The 12115-nt window shown below is 45.6% G+C and overlaps 1 protein-coding gene across 2 annotated transcripts in view; it reads left to right on the top strand.

Annotated features, from left to right (window-relative positions):
* LOC138525662 (uncharacterized) overlaps positions 1-12115 on the top strand; it is a 589674-nt gene that overhangs the window by 90985 nt on the left and 486574 nt on the right. The window contains exon 1 of one of the 2 annotated variants that reach the window (XM_069635731.1): positions 1892-1948. The exons of the other annotated variant lie outside the window; for it this stretch is intronic. Coding sequence (XP_069491832.1) covers positions 1906-1948 — 43 coding nt within the window. The 5' untranslated portion in view covers positions 1892-1905. Of the gene's footprint in view, positions 1-1891; positions 1949-12115 lie in introns of those variants that run through there. 2 annotated transcript variants of the gene reach the window in all.

Genomic DNA, 12115 nt, shown 5'->3' with positions numbered 1-12115 from the left:
TGAGACTTGTTCCCAGGCTGTGTTGTGAATTGCGAATAAATGGCACGGGCAGAAATCTCTTGCAGCCGTGTTCTCTGAGATCGATTTGACCGCAGAACTAGGCTTTGTGGCTGAACCTGGCGGCAGGCGACGAGGCGGCAAGATCAAGCTCAGTGAGATCAGAGCTAAGAACGACATCTGTGGTTTTTGCTAGAAGCTCGCTGTGAGCAGAGGGTAGTTCTAAGAGTGAAACTTGGCATGCTGAAGTTGTAAAAATCCAACCACAACCAGCTTGAGAGCTGAGGTGATTTGCACAATAAGGGAGAAGCAAGAAGGCGATGCCCAGCACAGCCCAGCACAGCCCCGTCTGCCGAGGAGGATGTTCAGAACGTGGGCTATGTTTTGCACTGGAGCAACAACAAGGGTGGAAGAAGAGTCGCGGGACCCGGCTCACAATGCAAGGTGTTCAGCGGATAGGCTGGGTTGTGCACTGAGAGCACTTCATGGGTGAAGGGGAATTCACAAGGTGAGGTTGTCAGGATAATATTACAGGGAATTGGGCAGTGGGAGCTCAAAGGTGATATGAGGTTTCTGGTGATGTACTATGCCGCAAGACAGCTCTTGATACAAGCGTCAATGCATGAGCTAGCTGAGTCTTAGAGGATTTTTGCAAGGAAAGGGGGAAAGTGAGCCTGGGGCCAGCAGCTGAGTACTGCACTGCTGCACCCCGGCTCGTGTGAATAGAGAGCCATAGCCCAATGCAGGCAGACTGGCACAGCCTACGGCTCATGTGAATAGAGTGCCATAGCCGAGTGCATGCAGACTGGCATAGCCTGGGTCTGGTGTGAATAGAGTGCCATAGCCTGGTGCATGCAGACTGGCATAGCCTGGGGCTGGTGTGAATAGAGTGCCATAGCCCATTGCATGCAGACTGGCATAGCCTGGGGCTCATGTGAATAGAGTGCCATAGCCCAGTGCATGCAGACTGGCCTAGTCTGGGGCTCATGTGAATAGAGTGCCATAGCCCAATGCAGGATGACTGGCATAGCCTGGGGCTCACGTGAATAGAGTGGCATAGCCCAGTGCATGCAGACTGGCATAGCCTGCGGCTCGTGTGAATAGAGTGCCATAGCCCAGTGCATGCAGACTGGCACAGCCTACGGCTCACGTGAATAGAGTGGCATAGCCCAGTGCATGCAGACTGGGATAGCCTGGGGCACATGAGAATAGAGTGCCATAGCCCAGTGCATGCAGACTGGCATAGCCTAGGGCTCGTGTGAATAGACTGCCAAAGCCCATTGCATGCAGACTGGCATTGCCTGGGGCTGGTGTGAATAGGGTGCCATAGCCCAGTGCATGCAGACTGGCATAACCTGGGGTTCGTGTGAATAGGGTGTCAAAGTCCAGTGCATGCAGATTGGCATAGCCTAGGGCTCGTGTGAATAGACTGCTATAGCCCAGGGCATGCAGACTGGCATAGCCTGGGACTCATGTGATTAGAGTGCCATAGCCTAGTGAATGCAGACTGGCATAGCCTGGGGCGCATGTGAATAGAGTACCATTGCCCAGTGCAAGCAGAGTGGCATAGCCTGGGGCTGGTGTGAATAGAGTGCCATAGCCCAGTGCATGCAGACTGGCATAGCCTGGGATTGCTGTGAAAAGACTGCAATAGCCCAGTGCATGCAGACTGGCATAGCCTGGGGCTGGTGTGAATAGACTGCCATAGCCCAGTGCATGCAGACTGGCATAACCTGGGGCTCGTGTGAATAGACTGCCAAAGCTCATTGCATGGGTAGATCGTGACATCCTCTGTCATTTTACTATCAGTATATTCTTTTCCTGCTAGGCAGATTCACATCCTTCCTGTGTCCTTCAAAGTTGCAGCCTCTACTTTCCAGCACATACTGGTGCAGACACGAAGCTGCAATGGCTCTGCTCTCTCTGTGTCTCCTCTTCTATGCAGCCTTCGGTGAGTAGAGTTTCATACAGGGCTGATTTGGAGATGAAAGATCCCCTCACAATGGACTGGGGCCAATCTTCAGCAAACGTATGTACTATGTACTAACAGCACAGGACCGTGGGGACTGGACTAATCCTTTTATATCCATAGCCTGGAGTGTCAAGGCGCTCAAAAAGTAATTAAGGGTATCAGTTTCTTAGGACCGGTTTATCATTTGAACAGATGAGTCTTGAGTTTTTTCCAGAAACTTTTGTATTTTTGTTCTAGTCTTAAAGAGATGGTTGTTCCACATCGTGGATGCTTTTATATGGAAGGCTTTACCAAGCCTTTTTGATTCGGGCAATTTAAATTTGACCTTTTGAATCTGACCTGAGTGTCCGTCTTGGTACGCTCGTGACCAGTTTGTTTTTCAGGTGAGACGGGGCAGACCCGTGGATGCATCTGTGTGTCCGCGCCATAGCCTTAAATGCAATTATTTCCTCAACACTAACCAGTGTAGATTCCTTCTATCCTCACGTATGTGCTCCTTTTTGGACTTCCTTTTAATAATCCTTACCGCATTATTTTGGATGCTTTGGCATTTGGGCTGCAACTTCTATGTCCATGGCGGAATCTTGTGAATGTTTCTTCTTTGTGTACTCCAGAGTCCTGCACGGCCCATCAGCAGCCATATTGGTTTAAGCCCAACTGGGGGATTTTTATTTTTCTCTTTAGCCAGTTATCGTAATAGAAACAATACTTCCTTGTTCACTAGACTGGCTCAGTGAGGAAGTCTATTTATATATAAATGCTGCAGTGTGTTGGTAGATGGTATATTATTGTAATATAGTTTGATCACCTTTTACAGGAAGCAGTTTGAGAATGTAAGGAATATGTCCGTGTTGGTTGTTTGATTTGTACAATATGTGATTGTATATGATAAGAAATGGAAAGAGTTAGTATTCATCAGAAATAGTCTATTCGTTAACGTTGTCTTGTATGGTGTAAAAACGGAAGAGATAATTCCATATTCATTGTGTTTGGGTACATTAATGCAAAACTAGTGATCTTTAATGTGGAAATGCAAATGGTAATTTCACTATTCAGTCCGAAATAGAGGTCTTTTTAAAAACATCAATATTAAAATTAGCAATGCTCGATGACACCGTTTTGAGCACATCTGTTAAAATGACATCAGACGGATCTTAATGGAAGAGGTTCAGGGAACAGACTTTCACCCCCTTTGGTAGATAAGATCGAAGCACTCTTCATTTCCAAACATGTATTGCATTTTACATTGAATGGAAACTAAAAGGAACTTTGTATATTTTTACAAGTAAAGAATATATTTTTAACCTATGAAAGTAATAAAGTGATATAAAAGGTCCTTTTTTGTTTCTTTTGTTATTCTTTTTCTATCTTTCACTACCACTATTTAAAGGTTTTCATTCAGAAAATGTTCTACAGATATTTTCTTGGGGGGCCTAACAGTGCTGGAGAATGCATGGTGTGAAACACAAGTTGCTCTGCCCCTTGATCTATCTACATGTTATGTTAGTATGGGCCTCATTACTCTATGGGAATGGGGCACAACATTTTACCAGTGTCTGCCCTCCCAGACACCCGTGTTTCCGGCAAGCCAGGCACGGTTACCGCCAGACTTGTAATGAGGCCCTATGATTTCTCACTCTGCCAAATCACCAGACATATTAGGATTGTGTTACCAAGGCAGATTTGGATGCTTATAAATTAGAACATCGAATAATGCTGGATTCACAAGTGGCTGCAGAATGTGCTCAGGCAATCCTGGAAGTTTGATGGCTTATTTGTACCACATTGTACCATGGCTCAAATTCCAGAATACTAACGATGGGACTGCCAAGCCTGAGTCAAGAGTGACTCAGTCTAAGAGTAGATCACGGATAAAGGTGGGGTGGGACTGGCAATCCTGAGTCAAAGGTGGGTTGGGAAATGGTAAAAAGAAATAATTTAATTTTAGGAAAGCATGGCCCTTGTTGTAGGGAGAGTGATCTGTGTTTGAGTACTGCTAGGGAGTATTGTAGCTCACGATAATGAGCAGCAGAGATGTCATTTTGGAATATCCAAGGGTAGCGTTTGCTATCCCTGGCTTTCCCTTTGGTACAGGTGGCATTGCCCTTGCTTCCCTAACTGTGGAATGTACAGAAGACCATGCTTTCATGTACTGAGTGATTGCCTCTGGAGCATGAGGCTGTCTTCTCACCTCTCTCTTCAAATGCCCCAATGTTAGACATCACTGCAGGGCTTTCACACTTTTGAATGGTAAGTAATAAATCACAAACTTAATATCTATTTGCTTAACCCGTATCACCTAGTTTATTGTATTGTGCATCTTGAAAGCACAGTTGTAAAACTCTTTTCCATTTTTTGAGTTCGGGGTCCCCAAAGTTAACTGTGTGAAGACACCAAAATATATTAAGATGGCCTTGACTTAAAATGGTCAGAAACAAGCCCACAAGGAACAGAAGACAGAAAGGGGAGAAATAAACCAGCACCCGGGCTCTGTCTGCAGTCACTTTCTTTACTCCATTGGATACAATGAAATAATTTCACCAGTTTCTGTGCCTTCCGTGGATGCAGACGGAGTCTGTGCACGGGAGTAGACACCCATCTTGATGGGCAGACGGAGTCTGTGCACGGGAGTAGACACCCATCTTGATGGGCAGACGGAGTCTGTGCACGGGAGTAGACACACATCTTGATGGGCAGACGGAGTCTGTGCACGGGAGTAGACACACATCTTGATGGGCAGACGGAGTCTGTGCACGGGAGTAGACACCCATCTTGACAGGGCGTTGGGTTTTCATGCTACAGTGTAGAAGTGTGCACAGGAGCTGTGCTCCATAATAATGTCTCTTTACACATGGAGTCCTGTACAATAAAAGAAAGCACACTGAGCCTGGCAGAAAGACACTACTGCTGAAGCAAACACAAGTGAGGGCCAGTAACAACTTTAATACTCCGCCCCACTCATTGTAAGGGATTTAACACTTTCAATGCAGATTTACACATTATGCATATTATGCATAGTATCAAAATGCTGCTTGCATGTGTGTAACAATAACTACACACAGGTGACTATAAAACAGGCTCTTCTGGGTTGTGTGTCAGTCTGAAAAGGCACAGTCACATGTTAGGTGCTTTGCAGAGATCTGGATTTGTGTGAGGTCAGCTGCAAAATGATAAACCTATTCTGTGGCTTTTTGCTTCACTATATGTTGCATTCTGGTCCATGTAGACTTACATCTATAAAATGTTCAGGAATACAAAATGGCAGGCAACACAAATGTGAGCACTTATAGAATATGACCTGTGCTTTCTTTTGAGATATTTTAAGAACAGTGATTTTATTAAGGAGAGATGCGAGGTGAGAAACATGGATTATGTTTTTTACTGCATTTCTACCTTTAGCTGGAAATACTGCTTAGTTTCAGTTACATTGCAAGCATTTTACTGTCTGCACCAGAAGAGAAAATCTGCATTCCCTTTAATTCTGGAATGGTCAACTCCTTTATCTTCATGCTGTCCTTAAAAGAAATACCATTTAGTTGTGTAATATTAACATGTATTACTTAAAATGTGGTGTAGCTACTGATGCTCACTGTGGTGCAGTGAAATGTACTCCTTTGCCTGTGAAAAGTCTTTCTGATAAGTGTGAATGAGAGCAGTGCCAAGACAGTTGCAGCAGGAGCTGGAAGCTCGTGGACCTACTGGCCTTGCTTTACTTTTCTGGAGGCTGTCCTGGAATGCACATAGGCTGCACTACGGCACCAAGCAGTGAGCAAAGTGCTGAGACAAGTGCAGTTGCAGCATGAGCTGGAAGCCCGTGCACCTACTGGTCTTGCTTTACTTTTCTGGAGACTGTCCTGGCAGCATATAGGCTGCACTACGGCGCCAAGCACAGAGCAAAGTGCTGAGACAAGTGCAGTTGCAGCAGGATCTGGAAGCCCGTGGACCTACTGGGCTTGCTTCACTTTTCTCGAGGCTGTGCTGGCATGCACATAGGCTGCACTACGGCACCAAGTGAGGAGCCAGAAATGTTTAGGGCGGACAACCTTGTGAAGATTTCTCAACAAATACCATTTTATTATAATATAAGGTTGGATGAACGCCTCACTCTCCCTACCCTTATGCTGATTTCACTGCTTAAAATGAACTGAAGGAAACACTCTAACAAAGGACATCTGTGCCTCGCACATGAAACAAATAAACAAGGAAATACATGGCAATTCCAAACAAACAATCATGATTGAATGTGTAATGTCACCACAGTCTCTCTTTGTAACCAGGGAGAATTCCCCTTCCCCAGTTTCAAATGTGATTCTGTTTCACAAGGGAATCCTGATTTGCAACAGTGGTCAACCACAGTTCTCTTCCACTTCAACTCGTCAATACAAGTGCCAACTCAGTTTGGTGTCGCTTCAACTTGTCAATAGAAAATGTCTACTCTGTAAATATAAGGTTCTTTCCCTTCCTTGAACAGGTTCTCAGTTCATCGATAGCAACAATCATTGTCTTGGTCAGGATGATTTGTCACAAATGCTTTTAGCAACACAATCAACACAAACTGCGTCTTAGTCAGGATGTGTTGCCACAAATACCTTTAGCACCACAATCAACACAAATTGCGTCTTGGTCAGGATGTGGTGCCACAAATGCTTTTAGCAACACAATCAACACAAACTGCGTCTTAGTCAGGATGTGTTGCCACAAATACCTTTAGCACCACAATCAACACAAATTGCGTCTTGGTCAGGATGTTGTGCCACAAATGCTTTTAGCACCACAAGCAACACAAATTGTGTCTTGGTCAGGATGATTTTCCACATATGCCTTCAGCACCACAATCAACACAATTTGCGTCTTGGTCAGCATGATTTGCCACAAATACCTTTAACACCACAATCAACACAAATTGCGTCTTGATCAGGATGAACATAAATTGTCTTTGTCAATGTACCCCTTTTAAGCACTTCGTCAACTTTCACCTGGTTTACTCCTATGCCAGGTCCACTTCTCCAACAGTTTGCCGTCCTGGTATACTCTCCTGATCCAACAGCATTCCACAACAATAAGTGCTTTTGGGGTTAATATCACTTGATAATATTATTATTATTATTATAAATGCTTCACCACATCTTCATAATATTCAACAAATTACAGCTTCAAAACTCCCAACAACTCTTCAGGGAAATCAAGATTTACATGGGTGCTCTTTGATGCACTTCTGAAGAATAATGCTCTTCTCCTTCTGGATCCCTTTTCCCAGAAGGGCATTCTTTTGGCCACTCTTGTTTCCCCCATTACACCAGTAAGCAGTTACGGACAGGAAAAGGGTCTTTTACTTCTCTCCCCTTGACTCAGGGAATGTGAGTTTATACCAACTTTCACCACGGGTTGTGCAAAGTATGGGCAACAGGTTTCACTGCGAATAAATCTTCCAATAGCCCCTTGCCACTGTTGGCAATGCCTACTAGATTGTAACTGCCTTGGTTTGGCTCTCTCTTGGCTTGGGCAATGCTTTTAGGTGTTCACTTTTAACACTGTTGCCCCTTTGGACTGTAGGTGTTTCCATAGACTCACACCTGTAAATGTACAATCTTTTGGCTTTCTTATAAGGGGTTTTGCTGCTTTTCATTACTTGGGTATTCAAGATTACTCTCGGAATCTCTCGCTCGCTTGTGAGTGATGCTTTTTCTGCATTTCAGTAGCACGAGATTCAAAAGTACTTTTCGAGTCACTTGCATTCACCGGCGAGTGTCCCTCACTCGCCGAACGCCTGCCTTGTATACTCCAATGGGGAAGGAGCTCTCCAGGGTCACAAACAAGCTGTGAACTCACGGGGTATGATGTGCTCTTCTCTTCCTCTCACCGCTTGCAGGATTTCCCTTCTTGTGGCTCCTCTGCAAACCTCTTCTTTCAGTCCGCCACCACCAGTGCCACCTGAAACTGGAGCCCTTGTTGCTCCTGAGGTTCTCTGGTGCACGCCAGCCACGAGAGACTTCCTGTAGTGCATGTCAGCCATCTGATAGGGCCTCCGGGAAGGGAAAACGTCCCTCGTCTTCACTTCCCGCTTCACAGCCTTTGCAGATTAGGTCATCAGAGGGCAAGATTCCCTCTTGAATGCTTTCTACTGCACAACCTCTCCACTTCAGGATTTGAGAGGCACATACGCTCTCAGGATCGGCAGTTACTCTCTGGCGTCTTCTCTCTCCTCCAGCTTTGCTTGGCCTTCCTGCACACACCACTATACTTCTGCTTCCTGCTGCTCCTCTCCCCTTTCCTCCTTCTCCTGACCTGCCCCTGAGGGGGCCTTTTAAGCCTCTCAGTCTCCCTCAGGTGTGAGTCATTACTGCACCTCTTCAGTCCTCTTCCTCGTCTCAGTACTTAGAGGATTTTTGGACTTGAAGTCCCCAATGACAAACTTAGGTTTCTTATTTGAAGGTCACTTCTATACAGCTGAGGGGAATCTGTTATAATGTTTGCAAACCCTAAACCCATATCTGATATGAAGTATTTGAAGAGGGCTGAAGCAAGCATAAAACCCTGCTTCAGCCCCCTAGATATCGGTATTGGGTCTGATAGCAAGCCATCATAATTCCATCTTACTTGAATCATTGGGCCTCATTACAACCCTTGCGCTGACGGAATGAAGGTACGGGACCGGCCCCCTTCATTCCGTCAGGGCTGATTACGAGGTTCCCTTTGCGGGACCCGGATCAGACATCTGGTAAAACCAGATGTCTTTTCCGGGTCCATTAAGGGGAAGAGGGAGATAACAACGTGACACTTGTAATGTGCCCATTGTTACCTCCCTCCCCATTCCCATTGAACCCTATGGGGGCTCAAATGGGAATGGGGAATGGTTCCTGCAAGGAGGACCTACTGGGTCCTCCTATGTCGGAATGAACAGGTAAGTCCCCATTGCAGGAACCCGGTAATGGAGCCTGGTTTGGAGGCAGCCATGAAGCTAATAGCTCCATGGCTACCTAAAAACTCGTAATGAGGCCCATTGCTTCAGCCCCCTGGATGTCGGTATTGGGACTGATGGCAAGCCATCATAATTCAATCTTACTTGAATCATTGGGTCTTTATGGAATTCCATTAGCCACTTTAGTACATGCCATGGACAATCATGGCGCATTAGTTTCCTGAATAGTAGTTCTCTTGGTACCAAGTCGAACGCAGATCTAAAGTCGACGAATGCTGCATACGATGGTTGCTTTATCTAATGGTACTTGGCTATGCTTGTGTTTATGGTAAGTAGGTTAATGCTGGTGCCAAGACCAGCAAGAAAGCCTGTTTGATGTGGGTCTCTTGGATTCTTATTTGATAGCCAATGGTTAAAGTCTCTTAGAAACAGGCGGGCCCGGACAGTCTAATAGAGATATAGGCCTATATGAACTTGGGTCCATCCTATTACCTTTATTAAACAGTGGTATTATAACTAAACTCCTCCATGACGACGGTATCACTCCTGATTCTAATACTTGGTTCAGCTAGCACCAGCCATCTTTACAATCAGTATTGAAACCCGCTAGCTCAGGGATAGACCCCTGAAGGTACTGTGAAGGGGGTGACTGACTGCAGCAGTCACCCCTTTGTGGCATAGCTTTTATGTGTTTTATGTGTAGTCATGCATGTACATATTTAATTATAGTAAAGTAGGATGTTATCTAGGGAATAGGAGTTTTAATGGGAATGTTATGTCGGTGTAAAAGTTAAGTAGGAGTAGGACATTATTTATGGACATTATATATGAGGACATTAAGTGAGAAGGGGTAGAGGGGAGGTACCCTGGCATGGGGTAGTGTGATAATGTGGTGGCCATCTTGAGGCTGCCTAGCGAGATGGGGCCACCCACAGAGGCCATCCTCTGGTCTCACACTCCATGTGGGTGGTACCTGAGTATAGGTAAGGGGTCTGCAGATTCAGGCTCACCCTAAGGGTCCACGTGATCCCGCAAAGTAAGGATGAGCTGAGGTAGCACAGCCCCAGTCAGTTGGTGCTCATGCTAGGGGAATCCTAGGGATAGGTAAAGGGAAAGGTTTAAAAGTATAAAAGTGTTTTTTTATAAATAAAGGGGAGTCCCCATTGGGATCCTTATAAAATGTACAACGTACTCTGGTATCTGTGTCTATTAGTAATCTAAGTACTCAGGGAGAAGCCCATCTCCTGTTATCAGCAAAGTTATTTTGAGGTGTAGTGCCCCTCCCTACAGGGTAACCTTGGGGGGTGAGATTTGTGGCTCCCATGGGAACTGTCCCTGGTACGGGGCGAGGCAGGTGGACACCCTTGCTTCGGCCAGTGCCTGAAGACAGGGGCTAAAGATAGCACACACTTAAGTCATACATATCACATTTCCCTCAGGATCCTGCAGTCTTCCCTTTAGCCTCATATGCTGTCTCGCGATCCAGCCTATCGCATGTGGTATCTCAGATGTTCAAAATCACCTTGACAGCTAGGGTGGTCCTGATGGGCAGGGTGCCCAGAAGATGGGATAACTGTCTACGGAGACCCGAAATCATATGTGGACTTACTGGTAAACCATAACAGGGCATGCCGAAAGAACTATCCCTAACACCATGTCCGCCAGTAATGCATACCTAGACATAAATTACCTTCAGCCACCTCTATCTCCTAGCCTCCCTCGCTCTACCACAGATAGGAATTTAGGACTTAGATCCAGATTAGCTAAAATCTATGAGCCCCTTGTCCACTCACTGCCCACCAGACAGAAACCTAAGCTGCTGCCGGCCCGACCCAGCCTACTCACAAGAAAAACTAACTCACCTCAGAACGTCAACTCCATACCCCCACTCAGTCCCTCCAATCAGAGTACTCCTGAATTAACACAGGACTACTGACATACCACCACCATCAAAACTACAGCTAGCCCCCAGATTAAGGGAGCCTTGATCAATGCCAGATCGCTAGTAGCCCATGCAACGGAAATTGCCGATCTGAACCTTAAAGAAGACCTTGACTTCTTAGCCATTACTGGGACCTGGCTTCATCCGGCAGCAGGCCCTATGCTCATGTTTGCAGTCACAGACAACTACTCTATCATAAGACAAGATCGGCCCGACCTCAGAGGAGGAGGTGTCGCTATCATCCACAAATGCAGCCTCACCATGAGACCAGTAACAACTCTCAACGTCCTCTCCTGTGAATTACTCACAGTCAAAGTCCCTCTTACTAATGCCCAAACGCTCAACATCCACTTGTTCTATCGCTCGCCAGGCCCAATAGGTACCTTTGATGAGGATGTCAACACTATTTTATCCAGCAACCTTAAAAATACCACCCAAGTACTCACCTTGGGAGACGTTAACATGGGTTACAATGACCCGGAAGACAAAACAGCTAGCACCATAGTCAATACCCTTACCAAACTAGGCTTTGTACAAAGATACATGGCACCTACTCATGCCAAAGGCAGAATACTTGACTGGGTGGCCGGCCATAACTGTCTAGCTGACATCACCAATATCGCTCCCCTAGCTTGGACCGACCACTACCTGGTATCGTTCATGCTCTCCACCATCCGACCTCACCCCTGCCGATCATTAGTGCACCCTCCATACTTACAAGAAACAAGAAGAGTATCTCAGTCGAGAGACTTATCCCTAATCTACTTCCTACACTTAACTCACTCCCTGATAACTTGGATCCAGAGACCCTGGTCAAAGAATACAACAAAACTATGGCTACCGCGTTGGACCAAATTGCCCCCCTTAAACTGAGACCAAGCAAACCCAAACTGCATCTAAACAAATGGTACACACCATTCCTCAAAAACTTAAGACAGCAAAAAAGAAATAGTGAGGCCACCTGGAATAAATTCCCTTCAGCAGCGAATAAACTTAAACTCTCCAAACTAGCCACCCTCTACAAAAAAGAAATCCACCTGGCTAAACAAACTTCCTTTGACGCCCACATCTCCCAAGTGAAATCAAACATGAAGGAACTATTCTCTATCCTTAAAGAAGTAGAAACTCCCATAGTACCACTAGCTACCTGTACTAAGGATAAAACTTGATGCACAAAAATTAAAAACACCCTTGCGAATAAGATTGATACCTTACAAAACAAAATATCTCGAAAAAAGCCTCCATAAATGATCCACCCCCCTACAATCTACCAGAGAAACCCACT

This window comes from Ambystoma mexicanum, chromosome 7p (assembly GCF_040938575.1).
Source record: "Ambystoma mexicanum isolate Mex_15411 chromosome 7p, UKY_AmexF1_1, whole genome shotgun sequence".
NCBI lineage: Eukaryota > Metazoa > Chordata > Amphibia > Caudata > Ambystomatidae > Ambystoma > Ambystoma mexicanum.
The sequence above is the reverse complement of the archived record's forward strand: the minus strand, read 5'-3'. Positions and strand labels throughout refer to the sequence as shown.